Source organism: Parasteatoda tepidariorum, chromosome 7, assembly GCF_982258835.1.
Source record: "Parasteatoda tepidariorum strain Cologne lab strain chromosome 7, Ptep-v5.0, whole genome shotgun sequence".
Taxonomy (NCBI): domain Eukaryota; kingdom Metazoa; phylum Arthropoda; class Arachnida; order Araneae; family Theridiidae; genus Parasteatoda; species Parasteatoda tepidariorum.
The window spans coordinates 68,638,544-68,664,373 of NC_141761.1; the positions used below are offsets into that span (position 1 = coordinate 68,638,544).

The window sequence follows — 25,830 nt, forward strand, 5'->3', positions numbered from 1 at the left end:
ACGCTTACAGCGCCATCTATATGTGTAATGGGAATTAACAGTAAGGTTTTTATCAAATTTGTAAATAATGCTATTTTTTTAAAAACTAAGTGTTAGCATCTGCAACAGAACAAATATCATACTTTTTGTATAAGGTTAGGATTTGGGTCAAATAAAGTTAATTAATACATGTTCAGTAATGAGTGTCCATAGTGTATATTCTTAGAGCTTTTGTGAAAAAGAAAGTCTAAAAATTATACAGGGTCACAACAATGAGGGTAGCAAATTTATATTAAACTACCGAAATCTAATGAATCTCTAATCAGAAGGATGAAGCTGAAAGTGCAAAACCAGTTTCATTGCCGAAGGTAAAAGATATGAGTTGAAAGATGAGTCCTTTATCATTATCTACTTGAAGCGGTTTTAGCACAAATTCAACGAGAGACTTGAAAGTGTCGTAAGTTGTTTCGTCCCATATTTTTATCTCTTCCTGTAATGGGATACCTGCAAGTGACGTAGTGTGGATATCTCGATCCTGATTGGTTGTTGAAACGTAGCATTTGTATACGTTAGCAACTGTTCTTTCCACTCTATTACGAGTAAGCGAAGCCCGTCAAGTATCAATTCTCTTGAGTGACACATTCTAAATTCTTTCCTAAGGAATCTTTCACAAAGATTTCAATTCTACCACCATATATTTATGCAGAGATATAACACAAAGACAGGTACGAAGCCATGTGAAACATAAGCAAACTAGTTATGCATTGAAGTTGCCAGATGCACAAAACAAAAATATATCACGTTTAAAATAAAATACATGAACAAATAATAAATCTAAGTTAAGTAAAAGAAGTAGACGAGTAAGAATTATATTTCAACTAATTCGATGTGCGATAAGAGTCTGTATTTAAAAGCATATCGTGAATTAACATTCTAACTTATGTAGTTCAACTAATTAGTTCAACTTTAATATGCCATTTTGCTCATAAAGATTAGCTAGAGCTGATGTGAAAGGTCACTTGTGTGGGTATGGAGTTCTTCTTCTTGAAGTGCAAGTACCCAATTCTTCATTAACAAGGTTTTTTGAAGCTCTTTCACCAAGGAAAATAAATAAAAAAAACCGCGGTTTAAGTGCTTTATACTTAGAGCAAAGTTATCATTTTACACTATATATAACATCTTGTCGCGAAGAATTATCTAGGCTTTAGAATGGACAAATAGCTTAAATATTTTAAAAGTTATTAAAGATTTTTAAAAATTGTCAATTCGGTGACAATTTTCCACTGAGATAAAAATTATCAAAATCACTGCCTTATTCCCAGTTTTTTTGCTTTTTTTTTTATTCCAGATAATGTAGCATTCGAGTAAGTTAAGTATTAAAAAATTAGGCCTCAAATGCTTTTCATTTTCACTAAACTTTGTCTTTTGTCCAAATTGACGTCGTGCGCCATTTTCAGAATAAGCTTCGAGAGCGCTGGTAATAGATAGGTTAAACTTGACCTAACAGTTATGAGTAACAGCTGCAAACTCACAGCAGTTATGAAAATAGCATATCATTCGCAAAAAAGCTTCATTTCATATTACGGCAGAGCCTTTGAAAAGCAGCCATAAGATTTTTAGGTAGTAGTTCATTTACGTCCCACTAGAGCTGCACAATGGGCTATTGGCGAAGGTCTGGGAAACATCCCTGAGGATGATCCGAAGACATGCCATCTCAATTTTGATCCTCTGCAGAGGGGGTGGCGCCCCCGCTTCGGTAGCCCGACGACCTGCACGGTAGAACAGTTTAACGAGGACCAATACCGCTCACCATCGGTCCCTGCGCAGACTGATCCAAGTGGTCACCCACCCGCACACTGACCGCAGCCAGTGATGCTTGACTTCGGTGATCTGCTGGGAACCGTGTCTTAGCGATCAGTCCACTGCGGGATCTTAAGATTTTCGAAGATCTGAATCAAATGTTCCTGTTTTAGCACTGCATAGAGGAGCAAAGACCAGTATGGTTTCTATATTCTGGCATGGGAGGACAGTGGAGGGGAATGAGCCAACAACTAATGGAAATCGATGTTTTTGCTTCATCCATGAGGAAATGTGCAGAAGTTATAAAGCCTTATGGTTTGGATCTCTTCGAAATAATTAGTTCGGATTCAGATCTACTGGAACAAGATAGGAATATTCTACCAGCATTTGTCGCAACCGCAGCTATACAGGTAAGGATGTTACTGATTTAAAATAGGGTGTTCTGTAATAACAATTATTTACATATATTTTTGGATTTTTCACGAAAAGGAAGTAAAAAAAGATAGAAAATATGTTAGGGGTGGTAAAAGCCATCGAAATTCGCCGAATCACGAGCGCGGAAAAACATCAAAACTAGTTTGATTGTCTGAAGGAACTTTTAGATGTTTATAATAATCGCAATTCAACTCCATTCTACATTTTTCCACAATAAAACTGGATTTTTAGCCCCTGCTTCTCAGTGTAGATCAATACATTTCTATATCAATTATGTTCAAATAGAATAAAAAATTTTAACTTTCCTTTTAAATTTTTATTGATCAAACGCGTGTATCGTAAGAAATGAAATTAATAACTAGAATGATTTATAATATGTTACATTAAACTAATTCGATAAGAAAACAAACAGATAGGCATATTCTGTTAGTGATGTACGCCAGAACATATTATAATCTTTTTTAAATATCAGTACTAAAGAATACTGCTATAACAAAACTTTAAAACATATTCATTTCAATACCTTTAATATCATTTACTTCGCGTACTTACAAACCTATTTGTTACAAAAGCCCTTAATAGTTTGCCATATGTTGAAATATCGCAATATAAAGAGGTTTAAGTTTGCTTTTAACAGTATTTTACTAATTCATTGAAATTCTATTGCATAACATAATAATAAAGAAAATTTTGAAGTTATTTTTCGGACAATTTATGAAGGGCTTGGAATAGCATTCAATGACACTCCCAGACAAATCTGACTTATTTTATTGACTAACCTAGGCAGATGGTCTGGTTGCAAAGTATGTTTTTTATACTGGATAAATTCGGTTTTTGATAATAAAAATCTACTTGGGCAGGTGGTGTACATTTACATATTTCATTGTGCTATAAGGGGCCGGGATAGCCTGGTAGGTAGGGCACTGGGCCCATGTCCGAGAGTTCGTGGGTTCGAACCCCTCCGGCTGAAGACTCCCCGTGTAGTAAATGGTGACTGATGCATGTTAAATGTGTTGGGTCGCGAAGTCCTCCTTGTTCCCATAACAAATCAATACCTCCGGGGGTACTCGATTGGAGATCGTTCGCTCTCTGATTCAGGTCAAAATTACGATCTGTGGATGAATGAATGGATGTATGAATGAGTCCGTCCTATAAACGGGTGTGACGTATGGGTGTGGCAGAAGTCGAATTCTTGGTCACAGATGGCGCCACTGTAAAACAAGAACAATCGCACCCCTCTGCCTAAACAGGCATACGCAACAACAACAACTGTGCTATATTTTTCGAGTTTCTGCCATGTTTTTCCAAAAGAAAATACGGAACTTAAGAAAACAATAAAAAAAATAGTCCTTGTTGAAATAATAACTTCGAATAAAAATAATGTGAAATAAATATTCAAAGAAATAATAATAACTAATAATCGATATTTCCCTAATAATTTTATTGTTTTAGTTGATATTATCATTTGCTATGTTGTGTAATAAGTTCACATGGTGCGGATCATAGGTGTTGCTAATTTTTGACAACTACCATAAACCAAGCATTTCGCTTACATGCAATTATCTTCAGAACTGATCCTAATAACAGAAGTTTAAGTGATTCAAAATTTCCCATCAGACTATATTTTTTTTTAGATAACTTCTAAACGTTTCTTTTTTTCGACTGCAAGGAAATTATTATTAATTTTGACTGCCTAATATTATCTAACATTTTAGATTTCTCTAAGTGACGTTTTACGACACATTGGCATACGGCCTGATGGCTTAACAGGTCACAGCACCGGTGAAGTGGGAGCTATAGTTATGGAGATGGTTGCTGTACTTTAGAAGAAACGATGTTATTGGCTTTGAATAGAGGATTATCAGTTAAAGAAGCAATCAATGAAATTGCTTATGGGTCTATGGCTGTTACAAGTATGATGCAACACTCTTTTCTTTCCATTACTGTTAAAAAATACACATTTGGGCACTTAAATAAAATTGATTATATTTCTGGATTCTCATAGATCTTTCTTGGAAAGAAGCGCTTGAAATGTGTCCAGAAAATGTATTCCCAACCTGTAATAATTCAGATAGCTTGATTACACTTTCCGGACTGAAGAATGACGTCGAAAATTTTGTAGATCAACTTAAGAAGCAGAACCGTTTTGCTAGAATTGTAAATTGTTATGGTTTAGCCTTTCACTCGAAATATATATATCCTGCAGCTGAAAGACTGAGACTCAAAAAAGTAAGTTCAAACCCTTATTTCAGGAATTTCAATCTAATCATTACTTCTTATTTCTCTCTAAAGAACTCGTAAGGGATGTCGCTATTTTGAGTGTTCAGCTTAACGTTACATTTTACTTAGCTGCAGAAAAACTATAATACTTAAATATTTAAAATTAATACTAATTGCTATAGAAGATTGGAAATAAGTTTAATAAAAAAATTTTTTGATTAACAACATAATAATGATTTCAAATAAGTTCACAGTTTAATTTTAACAGAAGCTTTATTGTTTTATCTTTAAGAAGCTCTACTTCAAAAGAGTTAATTTTGCAAGTAACCTTTTTTAAAAAAAAACAAATTCACAAAGATTGCAATTTTTGTCAAATCAAATGAAAAGAGTCTCAAAACTTTCAAGAACTGTGTGTACATTTGTTAGAAATAAGAATAAAGCCATTCTAACTGGTGAAATATTAGTTAATTCTTATAAGTTGGGTTTATTCTTATGAAGTTTTTGCTACAGGGTTTCAAATCTTGGATTTTAATTCATAAATACGAGGGTTGCTATTTATATTTCTGGCCTAATAATGTTGTTGTTCTTGTTGTTGTTCTTCATTTACGTCGCACTAGAGCTGCACAATGGGCTATTGGCGACGGTCTGGGAAACATCCCTGAGGATGATCCGAAGACATGCCATCACAATTTTGATCCTCTGCGGAGGGGACGACACCCCCGCTTCGGTAGCCCGACGACCTGCACGTGAAGTCGAGCACTTTACGGTAGAACAGTTTAGCGAGGACCAATACCGCACACCCTCGGTCCCTACGCAGGCTGATCCAAGTGGTCACCCACCCGCACACTGACCGCAACCAGTGATGCTTGACTTCGGTAATCTGCTGGGAACCGTGTCTTAACGATCAGTCCACTGCGGGACCTGGCCTAATAATGAAAAAACAAATATGTAGGATCGAAATTGTTTTTATTGCTTTTCAAAATATTCTCCATGATGATTAATACACTTTTGCATGCGTTTGAACCAATTTTCAAAGCACTTTTTCCAGTCCGATTGAGGTAACTCCGAAACATGCGTTTTGAATGCATAAACCGCTTCTTCGGGGGTCGAAAATCGTTGTAAACGTAATTTATTTTTGATGTGTGGGAGTAAGAAGAAGTCTTTGGGTGCCAAATCAGGGCTGTACGGCGGATGACCCATCAGTTCGATCTTTCGCTCCGTCAGAAATGCCTTTGTTTGAGTCGATGTGTGAGAGCTCGCATTGTCATGATGAAGAATGATTCGCCTGTTCTTCTGCTTTTTTCGAATTTCTCCGATGACTTCTGGCAAACAAATGGTCGTGTACCATTCAGAATTGACCGTCCTGCGTTGCTCTAACGCCACTGTTGCCACATGACCGTTAATGCCGAAGAAACAGGCAATCATTTGTTTCGATGTGCTTCTTCCTCGAACAACTTTTGTTGGTTTTGCCTCGTCTTGGAAGACCCATACAGTTGATTGCTGTTTTGTTTCCGGCTGATATGCATAGATCCATGATTCGTCACCTGTGTAGATGTTATACACAGCCTTTGATGTACCTTGAACGTATTTTTCCAACATTTCCTTGCACCAATCGACACGAGCCATTTTTTGAGCGTTTGTCAGATTATGTGGGATCCAACGCGAACAAATTTTTTTTACGCTCAAATGTTCACGCACAGCTCAAATGTTCGCGCACAGCATCGATCTTTTCTGGCACAACAACGGATTTTGGACGACCTGCACGGGATTCGTCCTGGATCGAACATCGACCACGATTAAATTCGCTATACCAATTTTTTACAGTGCTGTAGGATGGCGCTTTATCGCTGAATAAAGAATTAAGTTCATCGAAGCACTCTTGTCTTGACAATCCACGTCGAAAGTTATGAAAAATAATGGCACAAAAATGTTCACGATTCAATTCCATTTTTTGAAAGAGAAGAACTTTTCAATTTACTGTCAACAACACAAATGAAGCTATAATGGTGAATCATCTGCTGAATTTATGTTTAAAAATATCAAACTTTCGATTAAAATCGTCTGCGGTCGCCTAGCAACACTTACTGCTGCTAAGGCCAGAAATATAAATAGCAACCCTCGTATTAGCCGGTTTCATTTTATTTTCACTTATATATACTAGCTACCTCCGGCGACCAGTTGGTCGTCGAAGATGGCTTGTATATAATTTAAATTCAGATCAAGAAAGCTTATATAAATTATAGGGAATATACTGAAGTTTACAACCTTCATCTGGCACCGTATTGGAAATTAAAATTTAGTTCTATATGTTTAACCAATGGTTTTGTTTCTTTGTTAATTAATAAATAAAAATTAACTGTTTAATACTGATGTTTGGACAATGTGCATATTTTTCCTTATATCGTAAAGGTTACTCTTAAAATTTGAATTTAGTTTCACATTTCGAATCAATGAAGGCAATAGTTTCATTTATGTTTGTTTATAGGATACAAAATATCGGATACAAATATATCGGATCAAAATATACTCAAATATTGGATACAAAAGCTTAAAAATGAATATTTTGCCACACATTTTTGTTTTTTTCTTAATTATGCATAATATAATCATGAGTATTTTCATTGCTTGTTTGAACAAATGATTACAATTCTTTAAAAAAAGTTGTTAATTCTTTCCGCTCCCAAGTGGAAGTAAAAGTGTTTAAAATTAGATCAGTTCCAATGTAGGCCAGTATATGCTATTAAAAATGATATTTTTTACAGGCTATAAAGGTACCCAAAAGAAGAACGAAACGTTGGCTGAGTACTTCTGTACCTGAAGCTGAGTGGGAACATTCTGAATGCCAAATTGTTGGTGACGATTATTTCGTAAATAATCTTATTTCTACAGTTAAATTCAACGAAGTACTGAAGAAAATTCCTCTAAATGCTATCACTATCGAAATTGGTCCACATGGCTTGCACACACCAACATTAAAAAGAGCTATCGGTGAAAAAGTTACAAGTCTCGCTATGATGAATAGAAATGACCCCAATAGTGTCAGTTTTTTCTTGGAATCCATTGGAAAGTACGTATGATTCTTTTTCTTTTTTGATTTTTTAAGCATTTTTAGATGAGATTAAGAATGTTATATTAATTATTATAATTATTATTATTATTGTTTTGATACATAAAATAAGGAGATTCTGGTTCCAATTTCTAGAAGTTATAACTTAAAACTCGAATCATTATGCATGAGTTACTATTACTCGCATCATTAAATATATTACTATTATTGCGAAACGAGAAATAAACAGATTCTAATACCAATTTTAAGAAGCAATAACTTAAAACTCTCATCAGTAAGTATGACCTACTATTACTAGTATTATTAATTGGAGTTTTAAGTAAACAACTTAATACTCCAATTACTTAGCAATAACTTAAAACTCGCTTTATTATATATTGTTATTATTCGCCTTATTAAATACATTATTATTATTTTTTAAGTATAAAATAGTGAGATTCTAGCATCAATTTCAGGAAGCAATAACTTAAAACTCGAATCATTATGTTTATTTATCGCATCAATAAATACAGGGTGATTCTAAAAAGATGGAAAAAATTTTAGGAAGTGATAGTCAAACAATTTTTATCAAAGAATGCATGGTCGAAAACAAAACGCAAAGGTGCTGGCGCATTTGGAAAGTTTTTTCATGCAAACGAGAAAGCTCCATTCCTATTGCGAGTTACTGCACTGCGTTATTTGTCGCCAAGCTTTCGGCCGCTGCAGGGAAAGTCTGGGTCTGGTTCATTTCATCGACAATCACTTCATCGACAGGCCGTTTCATCGACACCACTTCATCGACAGGCCATTTCATCGACTAGGTCATTTCGTCGACAGGCCGTTTCCTCGACAGGGTTGTTTCATCGACAGGCCACTTCGTCGACAGGGTCATTTCGTCGACAAGTCATTTCGTCGACAGGGTCATTTCGTCGACAGGGTCATTTCGTCGACAGGGTCATTTCATCGACAGGGTCATTTCATCGACCGGGTCATTTCGTCGACAAGTCATTTCATCGACAAGGTCATTTCATCGACAGGGTCATTTCATCGACAGAGTCATTTCGTCGACAAGGTCATTTCATCGACAGGGTCATTTCGTCGACAAGTCATTTCGTCGACGGGGTCATTTCTTCGACTAGTCATTTCATCGACAATGTAGTTTCATCGACAGGGTCATTTCGTCGACAGGGTCATTTCATCGACAGGGTAATTTCGTCGACAAGTCATTTCGTCGACAGGCTCATTTCATCGACAGGGTCATTTCGTCGACTAGTAATTTCATCGACAAGGTCATTTCGTCGACAGGGTCATTTCGTCGACAGGATCATTTCGTCGACAAGTTATTTCATCGACAAGGTAATTTCATCGAGAGGGTCATTTCGTCGACTAGTAATTTCATCGACAAGGTCATTTCGTCGACAGGGTCATTTCGTCGACAGGGTCATTTCGTCGACAAGTTATTTCATCGACAAGGTAATTTCATCGAGAGGGTCATTTCGTCGACAGGGTCATTTCGTCGACAAGTCATTTCGTCGACAGGGTCATTTTATCGACAGGATCATTTCGTCGACAAGTCATTTCGACGACAGGGTCATTTCGTCAACAGGGTTCATTTCGTCGACAATTTCGTCGACAAGGGGAAAGCTAAATTTATTGCTGCAAAAATTGTCAACATTTTTACGTAAATTTTAACAAAAACATAGACTTCAGTCGAATTCTCACAGAAATTAAAATAATCATAGACCTAATTATTATATCTGCATAAGTAGAAAAAAAAATTCTAGGTTTTTTATGATGGATAAGTAATTTCTTAATGCTCACTTTAATTGCTTTAATTGCACTAAATTCACTTTAATTGCTTAATTAGACTTTTTGTTCAGCATCTTTAACATTAGGACAGGAATATGCTTATTCGAACAATCGAACTGAGTCTGAGTTTCGTTACTACTATTTGAGATTTCGAACAACAATAGGAATGCAGACTTGATGTTTAGGTATTTACCGATTGTAGATTCCTACAATATTTAAAGTGCTACTCACCTTACCAAAAAGAAGTAGATGCGTAACGTTGCAAGCGTGTTAGTGCTTGCTCTTCACAAAATGTGTTTTTTCTATGAATAGTGAATTTAATAATAGTATTAATTATTCAATTCTAATCTAATACTATCAAATTATACTATTTTTGAATTATACTATTATTATAATTAAATATTAATAGCATAATTTAATACAAATAATAATAGTAGCAAATAAATGATCAATTAATTCATTTTTTTTTTGCAGGATTTAAATTAGACACATTTTGTTTAAAATAAAATTAACAAAAAGTCAAGCCGGGAATTTAAACGTAAGAATAAATAACTCTTACTCTACAAAAAAGTAAAGAAAAATATTGCAATTAAAATTTGACCAATTTTTTACTAGTATAATTGCTGAAATTTTTGACTGATTTTCTGTACAGGATGAAAACACAATTTTCAAACGCTTACTGACCACTATTAGCACGATTTATCGCCAATCAAAAGTTTGATTATTTTCAGCCTGAACAAGCCAGGAGGCTCAAAACTAAAATACAGAAAAATGAAAATAAAAAATGCATATATATTTAAAATATCAAGTTTGTTCAGTAGACTACAAATGAGAAAAAAACTTTCACGCATAGCAAAAACCGCAAGGGCAAAATTTCACAAAAAATTCTATCAACATTCAAAATTCCACTTTTTTCGTTTTGGTAACAAAAATTCACATTTCTTTTTCAGAACGCATATCAAACATGATATTTAAAAACATTTCCATTTCCGATAACACTTTTTAAAGGTGTTAACCTTAGTGCTGGCCTTTAAAATATATACTCTTTCTGCAAATTTTATTTATTTAAATAAATTTTTATTCTCTGGCAAATCGAAAAGAAAAACATTTTAATATTTGAGTAAAAAAACAAGTTTGCTAAACTTTTTTTAATAAAACATTAATGAGAAAAAAATCAGATGCATATGGATAACTCTCCTCAATTATAAACACAAAAGTCAATTTATTTGTTATATCGTAATAAATTGCGTTTTTTCCTCAAATGTTTTAGATCATAAAAACCAATTAGACAGGTTTCCTCCCCTCCTCTGATTTAGAACCATTTTTATATCATTTCGATTGCATCGCATACCGAGGATGTGGAGTCATTGTGAGTTTTTTTTTTTTTTTTTTACATTAACGAAGTTTATTTTATACGGTACAAGAACTTATAAATGTTTAGGGAACATATAGGATAAAATACATATTAAACTATTAAACACCAAAACATTATAAATAATTAATTAAATAAGGATTAAAATAAACTGGTAATGCGAGATTTGCAATTGCTTTTGCGATGCTAATCTACAATAATGTACATTAAAAATTAATCTTAGAAATAAATGTGTTAAATATGGTTAGAAAAAAAATGTGTAATATACAACTTAAATGTGTAAAATACAACTTAAATGTGTAAAATACAATTAATGTTTCGTCTTTGCAACGTGATGTGAATAGAGGAGTAGGCAATTTTCAAATAAAATGCTTTTTTCTGGCAACCTCACCATACTATTAGGATTTTGCATCAGGCTAGGTTTAAAAAATTTCATCATAAATATACTAAATTACAAAGAAGTGCAAGGGGCATAACGTCTAATGCAAAAAGTCATAAAACTAGTTTCAAAATTACGCATGACTTTGCCTACAAAATAATCTTTTCTTAATATTGTCGACGAAATGACCCCTGTTGACGAAATGACCTTGTCGACGAAGTGACCCTGTCGATGAAATGACCCTGTCGACGAAATGACTTGTCGACGAAATGACCCTGTCGAGGAAATGACCCTGTCGATGAAATGAACCTGTCGACGAAATGACTTGTCGACGAAATGACCCTGTCGACGAAATGACTTGTCGACGAAATGACCTTGTTGACGAAATGACTTGTCGACGAAATGACTTGTCGACGAAATGACTCTGTCGATGAAATGACCCTGTCGACGAAATGACCCTGTCGACGAAATGTCCCTGTCGACGAAATGACCCTGTCGACTAAATGACTAGTCGACGAAATGACCCTGTCGACGAAATGACTAGTCGACGAAATGACCCTGTCGACGAAACGACCCTGTCGACGAAATGACCCTGTCGATGAAGTGACCCTGTCGACGAAATGACCCTGTCGACGAAATGACCCTGTCGACGAAATGACTTGTCGACGAAATGACCCTGTCGATGAAATGACCCTGTCAACGAAATGACTTGTCGACGAAATGACCCTGTCGACGAAGTGGCCTGTCAATGAAACAACCCTGTCGACGAAATGACCTAGTCGATGAAATGGCCTGTCGATGAAGTGGTGTCGATGAAACGGCCTGTCGATGAAGTGGTGTCGATGAAACGGCCTGTCGATGAAGTGATTGTCGATGAAATGAATGCGACTTTGCCGTTGTACCAGCATAGCCGCTTTTGACCACTGTTTGGGACACTTATTGTAATCACATGCCATTAAATTTGCTTTTGTAACTTAACTTCATCGTTCTTTGTGTGTTTTTGCCTCATATAAGAACATAAACTTTGACGCCCTCTAGCGGTTTTGGGTTTTGTTTTCGACCATGCTTTCTTTGATAAAAATTGTTTGTCTGGGTGTGTACTATCACTTCCTAAAATTTTTCCCATCTTTTTAGAATCACCCTGTATATCGTTATTATTACTTTGAAGCCTAAAATAAAGAGATTCTGATATAAATTTTGGGAAGTAATAATTTAAAGCTCTCATCATTAAGTATGACTTATTATCATTCGCCTTATTAAATATATTATTATTATTTTTTAAAGCTTAAAGTAATGAGATTCTTGTATCAATTTCAGAAAACAATGACTTAAATCTAGAATTATTAAGTGTGACTTATTAATCGCATCATTACATATATTATTATTACTTTAAAGCCTAAAATAAAGAAATTTTGGTCTAAATTTTTGGAAGCAATAACTTAAAACTTGAATCATTAAGTATAACTTACAATTCCACACAACATTAAATACATTATTATTATTATTATTATTATGAAACATAAAATAAAGAGATTATGGCATCATAAAATTGGAGTTTTAAGTTAATAACTTAATGAAACCGATTACTTAGAACTAACATAAAACTCGCATCATGAAGTGTGACTTACTATAACTCGCCTCAGTAAATATATTATTATTATTTTTCAAAGCATAAAATAATGAAATTCTAGTATCAATTTCAGGAAACAATAAGTTAAAACTCGAATCATAATGTATGATTTACTGTTATTCGCATCATTAAATTTATTATTATTATTATTTTGAAGCATAAAATAAAGAGATTCTAGTACCAATTTCCGGAAGCAATATGAATCATTAAACAGGACTTTTGCACCCAGTTGTCTCAAAAATAATTGCCGATTTGAAGAATCATTAGAAAATCGAATGTGATATAAATGTTTGATTTGCGGAGTGATGCGCAGGTAGCCAGTCTTTATTCTGAAAAGGTTTCAAAATTAGTTGAAAAGTTTATCAATTGATGGAGCTATTGATGGAAAGAAAAAAACAAAATGATATTTTTCTACATGCCAGACACCTTGAACCATAAATCACAAGCATGATTTTGTCCTCAGGCTACCAAATTTTGTAAACGCATCGTGTAACTATTTCAAAAACATTAATTTAAAGATTTTTCTCTTCAGTATTGCAATGCCTTGGCCAACTTAGATACTGTTAAATTATATCTAAAATTTATGTTTAAAATTAATATCAATAGATGGCGCTGTGCCAATTATTTACTTTCTCATATTTGTTATATTTTAATTCCCTCTTGTGCTGTCCATATGAAATAAACGTTGTGTTCGTTTCTCCTGAGTCATGTTTATTTGGGTATCCAAGTATCTTTAGAGTACAGATTTATTATGGTGCCGAAATCCCTGGAATAGGGGACTTTTTATGGAATTGAAAATTTTTGGAAGAATACTTGGATAAATTAATTTAGAACGATGGCTACGAAAGAAGTGATAGGGAATCAAAAAATGAAACGAACTGTGGTAAGACAGCTAACTACTAAATTGATATCGAAAATTGAAGCGAGTTTTGCAGATGAATCGCAGGATGCTGAAAAAGCAGAACTTTTATTGGATTTAAGTGAGCAACTAAATGCAAAAATGATGGAATTAAAACAATTGGATGAAAAACTGGAATACACTGTTGCTGAACAGGAGTTCGAAAACGAAATAACCACCTGCCAAGAATATCAAGAAAAAAATAGTGACATGGAAAGGTAGGATTCAGAGATTTTTAAATCGATGTTCTTCTAATTCTAAAATTAATATCGAAAGCGATAGAAACGAAACTGTTGTTGTTAAAACTGAATCGAAAATAATGAATCTACCTCGTCTGCAAATAGGAACATTTTACGGAGATTCTACCAAGTGGTTGGATTTTTATAATCAATTTGAAACAGCTATTCATAACAATAACGAATTACGAAAGACTGAAAAATTTGCATATCTGAAATCCTTGCTTGGAGGAAGCGCTCTCGCATCTATATCTGGATTTTCCATTAGTGATCAGAATTATGATTCCTCTATCGAGATTCTGAAAGAGCGTTTTGGAAGAACGGACATTGTGATAAGCTCTCATATGACGAAACTTCTTGCTATTGAACCTATTCGAAATGTTTCTAACTTAAAAGCTCTAAGAAGACTAAATGATGAATGTGAAATACAAATAAGAAGCCTGTCATCATTGAATGTAACTGCAGGAAGTTATGGAAATTTACTATGCCCAATTATTCAGCAGAAACTTCCAGAAGAATTAAATTTTGAATTCAATCGATGTCGAAAATCAGAAAAAGAATTTGATATACAAGAAATTTTAAGTTTTTTGAAAAAGGAAATTAACTGTCGTGAAGCAGCAAGCTTAGTTAGTCACACGAAAAATAATTATAGCCAAGACTTATCCAGATTTGAGCAGAAGGGAAAATCTAACTTTTATCGGAATAAACCTGGAACTGCATCCGCCTTGTCAACAATAAATTATAGATGCATTTTTTGTGACTGTGAAAATCATTCAAAGTATAACTGTAATGTTTTTGATATTGAAAAGAAGCTAGAATTCCTAAGAAGAAAAGGAAGGTGTTTTTTATGTTTCGGAAGAAATCATATGAGCACTCAATGCAGAAACAAATTTTCGTGTAAAAAGTGCAGAGGAAAACATCATGAATCAATCTGTTTAAAATCGGACTTGAATGACAAAGAAGAAGAGAAGGAGCCAAAACCATTAGAAGTAAGTCAAAATTCTTCATCTAAATTCGGATCTAATATAGTTTTACAAACTGTAAATGCTATAGCAGAAGGACCTCAAAATCATTGTTTTGTAAGATGTTTAATTGACGGAGGTTCTCAAATTTCGGTTATAACTAAAGAATTATCCAGAAAATTAAATTTAAAAGTTAAAGGAGAAAAAGAAATGCAAATTCATACATTTGGTGAAAATCACCCGAAAAAATATAAAAACAAAATTGTAGAATTAACTTTAAGAAATATTAATGACCCTGAGAAAAGTATCACTTTTGATTTCATCGAAGTTTCAGTGATTACATCAGCGAACATAAAAATGCCAAGTAATCAAATAAAAAATAAACTGAAGAGCCTTGGAATAACGTTATTAGAGCCTAAGTGGAGTGATTCTAGATTTATGGGTAAAAATGTTTCGATTTTGTTTGGCGCCGACATATTGTGGTCTATTAGTAATGATCGAATTAAAAAAATAAATTATTCTGCGGTTGCACTTGAAACTATTTTCGGATGGTGTGTGCAAGGGAAATTTCCCTCCTCAGACTGTAATGAATTGACGAATGTTATGACTAATCTGACCCTGGAAGAAAATATGAGTATAAACGAGTCCTTGAAAATGTTTTGGGAAACCGAATCAATTGGAATAAAAAATATCTGCGAAGAAAAAGAAACAGAAAAAGCTTTGGAATTATTTTCTTCATCAATCACTCAGAAGGAAAAGAGATATGAAATTAAATTACCGTGGAAGGAGGAAAAAATAAAACTTAAAGATAATTATAAAAATGCAAAATTTCGTTTTTTCAAATTGTTTCAAACATTTAGGAAGAACTTAGAATTATTTGAAGAATATAAAGAAGTTATTCAAGGGCAATTAAAAGAAAAAATAATAGAAAAAATTGGTGATGATTCAAAATCCAGTGACGTAATATACTATATTCCTCATCATGCAGTGATAAGGCCTGAACACGCAACTACAAAATTGAGAATTGTGTATGATGCTTCATCAAAAGAAAAAGAGGAACTTTCTCTCAATGACTGCCTTTTAGATGGACCGAACTTTTTACCGGATTTACTAAAAATTCTCCTGAACTTTAGAAAATATCGAATAATTATGACGTCGGATATAGAGAAGGCATTTCATCAAATTTCTATTTCTCAAGAGGACAGAGATGCCATGCGTTTTCTTTGGCTTGATGATGAGTCGGATTTACAAAATCCTAAAATTACAGTGTACCGATTTTGTAGACTAATTTTTGGAGCCAAGCCAAGTCCATTTTTGCTTGCTGCATGTATTAAGCATCATCTGAAGAAATTTCAAGATATTTATCCTAAGACAGTTCAACTACTAGACAATTCCTTGTATGTCGATGATTTCATCACTGGAGTAGACTCAGAAGACGAGGCTCGTCAAGTCTATCATGAAGCTAAAGCAATTATGAATGAAGCTTCTATGAATTTAACCAAATGGAACTCTAATTCGGAAGAATTAAAGAAAGAATTTCTCCCAGAAAGTAAAACTTTAAAATTAAATATGCCTGAAGCTACATCAAAGGTGCTTGGACTGAGATACTCTTCAGCAGATGATTGTTTTACATTCTCACCAGATGATGTTGTGGATACTCCTTCAGAAAAGAAACTGACTAAACGAACTATTCTTCAGATTTCATCGAGATTGTTCGACCCCTTGGGCTACCTGTCGCCATTTTCCATTCAAGCAAAAATTATGTTTCAAAAACTCTGGCTAGATGGCATTGATTGGGATCAACCGGTGCCAGAAGAAATAAAAGTCAATTGGAACTGCTGGTACAACCAACTACAAGAATTATGTGAAATCAATATACCACGTTGGTATTTTCGATCGAGAGAGACTCCACAGAGTTTAGAAATACATGTATTTTGTGATTCTTCGCAAACTGCATATGGAACTGTTATCTATTTGAGATTCACCGTTTCTAGTGAAATTCGAACAGCGTTTGTTCTAGCCAAAGGAAAGGTAGCTCCTTTGAAGAAAATAACTTTGCCTCGGTTGGAGCTCATGGCTGCAGTTATTGGAGTGCGTTTGTTGAAAGTTGTGCAGGAGCAATTTCCTGATGCAAAAGCTCGTCTATGGACTGACAGCTCAATTGTGCTCAACTGGATTAGAGGATCAGCATATCGTTGGAAAACTTTTGTGAAAAATCGTGTCAGTGAAATAAAAGAAAGTACATCTCCAAGAATGTGGTATCACTGTCCAGGCAGTGATAATCCGGCTGACAAGATAACCCGTGGTGTAAAAATCAAAGATTTAGTGTGTGACAGTGTGTGGGCCTATGGTCCTTCTTGGTTATCCGAATCAGAAGAAAACTGGCCTGATAAAAATTCTTCTGAAATCGCATTACTTTCTTCTTGTGATGAAGAAAGATGTGATATGACACCTGTTGTTAAAAATTGTGAAATTCAACCTATTTTGCGCATTTCAAAGTTCAGTAAAATTCGAAAATTAGTGCGTGTGACATCCTACGTTTTCAGATTTATTAATATTCTGAAGACAAAGCAAAAGTGCACAGGTCCGATTTCTGTACTGGAAACTGAAAAATCTTGGGAATACTGGATTAAAATGTCCCAAGCACAGAGTTTTTATTCAGAAATCCAAAATCTTAAACAAAATAAAAGTGTAGATAAAAATTGTAAATTAGCTAATGTTAATCTCATGCTAGATGATAAAGGTATTCTAAGAGTGAAAACTAGATTAATTAATTCATCTTTAGATGTGTATGAAAAATGTCCAATTGTTCTTTCTAATGATTATTTTGCAAAATTAATTGTTTATGATTGTCATGAAAAAGTATTACATAATGGTGTTAATGAAACTTTAATTCAGGTAAGAAGTAAGTTTTGGATTTTAAAAGGCAGACAATTTGTTAAATCTATTTTGTATAATTGTAGAATTTGTAAAAAATTTACCGCTAAAGGGGGTAAAGAAATTATTTCACCTTTACCTATTGATAGAGTAGAGAAATCTCAACCATTTGAGATTACTGGTGTAGAAATACATGTTATTGAACCACCGATAGATGGCGGAGTTTATCATTAGATTGTAACCGTAACTGCAAACAAAGATTTTGTAAAAAGCAAGCACATCACATTGTAATGTAGTGATGTGCCAATCGATTCATTTAAATGAATCGATTCTTTAGAATCAATTCACTAAAATGAACGGTTATATGAATCGATTCTTTGATTCTTTTTTTAATGGTCCTTATAATGGAAGTCTTTATAAAAGGTGGTCGTACAAATTAGTTTAGACTGTTTTAGTATTTGAATTAGTTGATCTAGGTCAGGGGCTCTGAATATTTTTCTGCCATGGAACTCTAAATAATTAACGTTCTTTCGGCGGAACACCTGATAAAAGTACTATCTCGTGTAGCCGCTGTAACCTTTCCACGGAACCATAGGGCTTTACGGAACACCAATTGGGGACTATTAATTTAGATCTTAGGCTCTAGGGTGCAGAAGCAGAATATTCCAGTTAAGTGATCAGCCGAATGTGGCTAAAAAAAGTGCCAACTAGCGGAGCCCTTGCAATTCTTGACGGAACTCTAGGGTTCCATGGAACACCATCTGGGAACCACTCTTTTACATCTTACACTCTAGGGGGCAGAAGTTGAATGTTCTACTTGGGTGGCTATAAAAGTACTATCTCGTGTAACCGCTGTAACTTTTCCACGGAGCTATTGAGCTTTCCGGAACACCAATTGGGGACCATCAATTTAGATCTTGGGCTCTAGGGTGCAGAAGCAGAATATTCCAGTTACGCGGTCAGTTGAATGTGGCTAAAAAAAGTACCAATTAGAGAAACCCTTGCAATTCTTGGCGGAACTCTAGGGTTCCATGGAACACCATTTGGGAACCACTCTTTTAGATCCTATACTCTAGGGGGCAGAAGTTGAATGTTCTACTTGGGTGGCTATAAAAGTACTATCTCGTGTAACCGCTGTAACTTTTCCACGGAACCATTGAGCTTTCCGGAACACCAAATGGGGACCATCAATTTAGATCTTGGGCTCTAGGGTGCAGAAGCAAAATATTCCAGTTAAGAGGTCAGCCGAATGTGGTTAAAAAAGTACCAATTAGCGAAACCCTTGCAATTCTTGGCGGAACTCTAGGGTTCCATGGAACACCATTTGGGAACCACTCTTTTAGATCCTATACTCTAGGGGGCAGAAGTTGAATGTTCTACTTGGGTGGCTATAAAAGTACTATCTCGTGTAACCGCTGTAACTTTTCCACGGAACCATAGGGCTACCCGGAACACCAATTGGGAACCATTAATCTACATCTTGGGCTCTAGGGTTCAAAAGCAGAATGTTCCACTTGGGTGGTCCAGTTGAATGTGGCTATAAAAAGTACTAACTAGTGGAACCCCTGTAATTCTAAACGGAACCCAAGGGTTCCGCGAAACACCATTTAGGAACTGCTAATCTAGGCAATGCTAATAATTTTTTTAGAATTTTAATATTTTTATTTTTTTTTAATATTTGTTTGATTCATCAATTTTATTAAAAAATAACTATTTTTTTAAAAAAAATTGTTAATATAAAGACCAATAATGAATAATAAAGATATTCGTAAAAAAATAAAACGGTAAATTCACTTATAATAATGAAAAAAATTCAAATTGTATAACGTGAAACAAAATAAAAAAATAGTTAAATTGCGTTTTAAAACTTAAAAAATTAAAACTTGAAAAAGTGAGAGGATATGAATTGATATTCAATAAGTTTGTCTAAAAGTATTCCTAACAAAAAAAAAAAAAAAAAAAAAAAAAAAGGGGGGGAAAAAATAAATAAAATAATTAAAAATATCCCTCCCCCCCAGCAGTAAAAGAATATTTACTCTAAATACTCACTTTTTTCGCAATAAACAGTTTTTCAATCATTAAAAAAACAATTATTTTTTTTATCTTTTCGTTAAAAAAAAAAAAAAAAAAAAAAAATGTTTTTTTTTTTTTTTGAAAATTTTTAGTTACTTGCCCCTTTTCATAACCCCCATCCCTCTGAAGGCATCTTTTAATTTTAGAAAAAAAGATAATAGCGAAAAGAATCGATTCGTTTCTCAAAACAGTTCTTTTAATGTTAAAAGATATAAAACCGCTCAAATGAATCATTTAAACAGTTCAGTGAATCGAATGCAATGTTAAAGTATAGGAAAACGACTCAAAAGAACTGATTGGAAATCCAAATCAACTCTTTGAGCCGATATCAATGTTAAGAGATACGAAACGACTCAAATGAATCGTTTAGAAGTTCAATTCAACTCTTTGAGCCGATTTCAATGTTAAGGGATAGGAAACAGTTCAAAAGAATCGATTCATTTGGCTTTATGATTCTTTTAATGCTAAGAGATAGGCAAACAGTTCAGTGAGTCTTTTATTCGACTCAACTCATTTTCAACCAATCAGAGGATCGTTCATTTGATTCTCGACTCTTTTTGTCTCATTCAACTCATTTTCAACCAATCAGAGATTTGCATTCATACGTAAGTTCATTACCCAATCAGCGCAACGGTTTCATTTTCTATGGCTCTCGCTCCTTGGCATAGAATAAACGATAATATAAAACTGTGCTTTACTTCATATTTACTGAAATTTATAAACTGAAAATTAACCATATTATTGAAAAAATTCGCTCTTTAATATTAAAGGACTGAAAAGTAATATCTGAGCTTTACAGCATTAATATCTTTTTTATTTGAAAGGAAGAATCGAAACTGGAGAAGACAGCTTTTCAGTTGTTGTTGCCATTTTTAAATTGTTGTTTATCAATAGAATTTATTAATTTCGTAGATGAAAAGAAAAAAAAAGAGAGTGATGCATACCTTTCACTGCATCAGAATGCAGTATGCATTGCATTAATAGCATTTTCAATTCCCTTCATCCTTTAAGTGAGTTCATTTTATTAATCACCTCCGGAAACCGGTTGTGCGCAAGCATTGACATTGGGGTCATTCTCATTGGATGCGATTTTTCCGCTTGCGAAAACTCTCACACATACGAGTAACTTATTGGCAAGTTGTTCGCATGTAAATATTTTCAACCAATCAGATTGTCATTCACATGATACTCGAGTGAGAATGTACCTGTGTCTATTCGACTGAGTTGGGATTTTAGCAAGTTCCAATTGTATAAACGAAATGCTGTATCAAATGCATATGCGGATGTTTAGTAAGTGTAAGTACTAACTCTGAATAAGCTTATAAAGTGTAGAGTACAAAATATTGTCAAAAAAAAAAAAAAAAAAAGAATCGATTCTTTTTCAAAAACGAACTTGATGAATCGATTCACAAGAAAGAGTTGATTAAAATATCGATTCGTTCGTTTTTCGCACATCACTATTGTAATGTAGGAGTAGTAATTGTCTACCATTGTACCGTATTCATCATGTTAAAGATTTAAATATATTTTTGTTACTTACCCCTTGGTAATTATTGAGTAGTTTTCCTGTGCCATCAAGAAAACGAGAAAAAGGTTATATTCACTAATAATAGTAATAAATCTTCGGTGTATTTACCCTATTAGAATTGCTTTAATTTGAAAAGCGAAACTGGTGCATCGATGCCGAGAAAGGCAATGCACTGAAGATAAGAATATAATCGAATTTTAGTGGATAAAAGAAAGCCAGAAAAAAGGGGTAAGTTTATTTTGATTGAGAAATATTATATTTGAATATATCATGGATATAGAAAAACTTAAAATGAAAAGAAGAGCTTTGAAAAGTTCTACTACTAAATTTCTCACTAACTTAGATAAAAACTTTGATGATTTGACAATATATGAATTAGAAACATCTTTAGAGCAATTAAGTGAGAAAATGTTGAACATAAAATTAATAAATGAAGAGATAATGAAAGAACTAGATGTTAAAGATATTGAAAAGGAAGTTGAATCCTCTGAAACATATGTAGAAGATTTGATTAACCATAAATGTAAAATTAAACAGAAGATTCAACAAATTAGTGCCACTCCCTCAACTAGTTCTAATTTAAATGGTGTAACTAGATCTCAGACTGTAAATCAAACAGAAGTAAACAAGTGCACGATAAAACTACCGAAATTAACTGTAAACAAATATTTCGGAGATCCAAATTCATGGTTGGAATTTATCGGCCAGTTCGAAAATTCAATTGATAAAAATCCGTATCTTTCAAATATTGAAAAACTAATTTATCTAAAAAGTTTTGTTGGAGGAGCAGCTTCAAAAGCAATTTCGGGATTTTCTTTAACGGATGATAATTATAAAGCAGCCCTTAATTTGTTGAAAGATCGGTTTGGACAGAAAAACTTACTTATAAATGCTCATTTAGGCCAATTATTGAATATTACACCAATAAAACATAACTCTGATACTTTTGGATTGCGAAAATTATTCGATCGAGTAGAAATCGAAATTAGAAATTTAGAATCGCTAGGAATTGATTCGGCATCTTACGGAAATTTATTAACGCCGATAATTTTAAAGGTACTCCCATCGGAAATAACTTTAGACTTTAGTAGGAAAGAGAAGGGGGATAATTGGGATTTAAAAGCCCTTCTAAAATTTTTAAGTGAGGAAATAAAAAGTCGCGAAAAAACCACCGCCATTACAAATATAAAATGTTCGAATTATCAAAAAGAAGATAAATTTAGATCAAGGCCGCACCCACAAAAAGAAATAACATCCGCTCATGAATTATGCGCGACCGCAACGAGAATTAATAAATGTGTATTTTGTAGGGGTGACCATGAATCTGAGAAATGTGATACTCTCACAGTAGAAGAAAGAAAAAATATTTTGATTAAGCAGAGACTTTGCTTTCTTTGCTTGAAACCAAATCATCGATTAATTGATTGTTACAGTAAGAAGAAATGTGTTTTCTGTAATCGGAGACACTCAAAAGCGATTTGCTTTAAGTTAGAGGAAAATAAACAAACAAAAACTTTAAACGATAGAGAGAATTCTAAGGAAAATTTAGAAATTGTTTCGGCCATTTCTTCTTGCGAGAATAAATTAAAACATAAACAAAATTCGAATCCCATTTTATTACAAACTTGTTCAATCATTGCGGAAAATAAAAACAAACAAGAAAATGTTACAATTTTTCTTGATAATGGAAGTCAACGGACTTTCATAACAAATAAATTGGTAAAAAGATTAAATTTGCCAGTAATTAGAAAAGAAAAATTGTCGATTAATTCTTTTGGATCAGAGCAACCCCAAACTAAATTGTTTAATGTAGTTAGCATCCGATTAAGAAATAGGGAAGATCCTAATTATAAAATAGATATAGAAGCCGTAGAAACTGACACTATTTGTGCAACTCAGCTGCCTTCTCCAAACAAAAACATTGTTAAGGATTACGAATTTTTAAAAACAGTTCAACTTGCGGATGATTTTCAAAACGAAACTAAAGATGTTATGATTTTAATCGGATCGGATTTTTATTTTGATATAGTGACTGGCCGAATTCATAGACTTGAAAATAAACTGGTAGCGGTAGAAACAATCTTCGGTTGGTGCATTTACGGGCACATAAATAAAATAAACAATCTAATCGCTATGAACGTAGTTGTTAACCGAGGTGATGAGACTTTAATTAGACAATTTTTTGATCTTGAGTCCATTGGAATTTTGCCTGATTCGCCTATTACTGATAACGAGGAAGAAACAATAGTTCAAGAGTTTGAGTCTTCCATTACATTTGATAAACGTTATAAAATTAAATTGCCCTGGAAATTAGAATTGATTGACAACTTAAAATCAAATTATGATGTTGCCCTTAAGAGACTCCACCATCTTGTACACAAATTCGAAGAGAACCCTTGGTTACTTAATGAATATAGACAAACCATAGAATCATATCTTGCAGAGGGTATTATTGAAGAAATCCCTGACACTCAATATTCAAATGATAAAACTATATTTTATCTTCCCCACAGGGCGGTTATTAAAGAAGAGCGACAAACTACAAAACTTCGAATTGTTTATGATGCATCGTCTCACTCAGCTGAATCCTGTTCGCTAAATGATTGTTTATACACTGGTCCCAAATTAACTAATGATATTTTTGATATTCTAATAAACTTTAGGAACAAAGAGATAGCTTTTGTTGCAGATTTGAAGCAAGCTTTCCTTAATATCGAAATTGTGGAGGAAGATCGAGATGCGACCAGATTTATCTGGATGGAACCTCCCTTTGATGAAGGTAAGATTAAAATTTATCGATTTACTCGTGTTTTATTTGGACTTACTTCTAGTCCCTTCCTTCTTGCGGCAACTATAAAATTTCATTTGAAGAATTATGAAAAAATATATCCTCAAACTATAAAAATTATAAGAGAATCATTGTATGTGGACGATGTGATAGGATGCGAGGATAATGTAGATAAAGCTTTTAGTTTCAGTCAGGAAGCTATTAAAATTTTTGAAGATGCGGGTATGCAACTTAGAAAATGGAATTCAAATTCGAAACCTCTTATAGACTTGTGGGAAACTAATAACATTCAAATAGATCACACCATAGAAAATTCAGACTTAATACCTTCTGAGCATAAAGTACTTGGGATAGGGTGGAATAGTGACACAGACATTTTTTATTTTGATACTAAACATCTTATCAAATTTTTATCTGAAGGGAGACACACAAAAAGATTTTTGCTGAAAGCTGCTGGTCGTATATTCGACCCAATAGGATATTTGAGCCCCTTTGTAGTAACCATAAAGTGTTTAATTCAAGCAGTTTGGTGCGCTGGAATTGATTGGGATGAAGAACTCCCTCAAGAAATTGCTCGTGATTTTCAGGATTGGTGCAATGGTGTTAAAAAATTAAAAGACATTGAAATACCACGTTACTATTTAAGGGATGCTCTTGGAGATAGTATACAGGATATACAGCTTCACATATTTTCTGATGCTAGTTTGAAAGCATACGGCTGTGTCGCGTATTTGAGAATTGTTACAAGTTCAGATAAGATATATACATCATTTGTTGCATCAAAAAGTAGAGTATCTCCCCTCAAAAGTCTATCATTACCCAGACTTGAATTGATGGCTGCCCTATTAGCTGCTCGATTGAGCAATAATTTGGTAAAAAACTTAAAATTTAAACTTACTCAAAAATTTTGGACTGATTCATCCATCACTTACTTCTGGATTAGAGGTTTACCCAACCGATTTAAACCCTTCGTAAAAAACCGCGTAGTTGAGATTCAACAATTAACAGATCCTGAACATTGGTTCCACTGCCCCGGCAAAGAAAACCCGGCAGACTTAGTTTCGAGAGGACTGAAAACATCCGAATTGATTAACAACACTCTTTGGTGGGAAGGACCCCCTTTCCTCAAAAAACGTGTTGACAGTTGGCCTCAGACTTTTGAAACATCCCCGGAAGAAAATCTCCTGGAATTCAGAAAGAAGAAAGAGGAAATTCCAAGTTTCTGCTTTAGTACATCTTCCAATGACCTAAGAATTAATCCGGAGAATTATAGTTGCTTTTTAAAATTTTTGAGGACAATAGCATGGATTAGACGTTTTATTTCAAAGATAAGAAAACAATCTACCACTAAGGGACTACTCACATCATCAGAAATTGAAGAAGCAGAAGAGTTTTGGATCAAATTTGAGCAAAGAAAAACGTACCATTCAGAAATATTGGCCTTAGAAAGTGGAAAAGAAATTGACAAGAATTCTTCCATTAGAAGTTTTGCCCCCTTTTTGGATGATAAAAAGGTTTTAAGAATAGGAGGCAGATTGGAAAATTCGGAATTTGATCTTGAACAAAAACACCCTATCTTACTTCCTAATAAATGTAAATTTACGGAACTGTTGATTAGAAATGAACACGAAGGAATATTTCATGGTGGTGTTTCTGCCACCCTTTCTAAAATTAGAAATCGATTTTGGATCGCTAGAGGTCGGCAGCTTATAAAGAAAATAATAAAGAATTGCATAATATGTCGCAAATATTCAGCTCTACCTGCTAAACAAACAACCAGTCCCCTACCTAAAGATCG

The 25,830-nt window shown here is 33.8% G+C and overlaps 2 protein-coding genes across 2 annotated transcripts in view; both read left to right on the top strand.

Annotated features, from left to right (window-relative positions):
* Positions 1-2,189, top strand: part of LOC147807225 (fatty acid synthase-like) — a 40,263-nt gene extending 38,074 nt beyond the window's left edge. The window contains exon 9 of the mRNA XM_087168015.1: positions 1,953-2,189. The gene's annotated coding sequence lies outside the window, so the exon portion shown is untranslated. The remainder of the gene's footprint in view (positions 1-1,952) is intronic.
* Positions 2,077-25,830, top strand: part of LOC147807229 (fatty acid synthase-like) — a 35,205-nt gene continuing 11,451 nt past the window's right edge. Inside the window, exons 1-4 of the mRNA XM_087168836.1 lie at positions 2,077-2,189; positions 3,930-4,127; positions 4,220-4,443; positions 7,197-7,501. Coding sequence (XP_087024962.1) covers positions 4,049-4,127; positions 4,220-4,443; positions 7,197-7,501 — 608 coding nt within the window. The 5' untranslated portion in view covers positions 2,077-2,189; positions 3,930-4,048. The remainder of the gene's footprint in view (positions 2,190-3,929; positions 4,128-4,219; positions 4,444-7,196; positions 7,502-25,830) is intronic.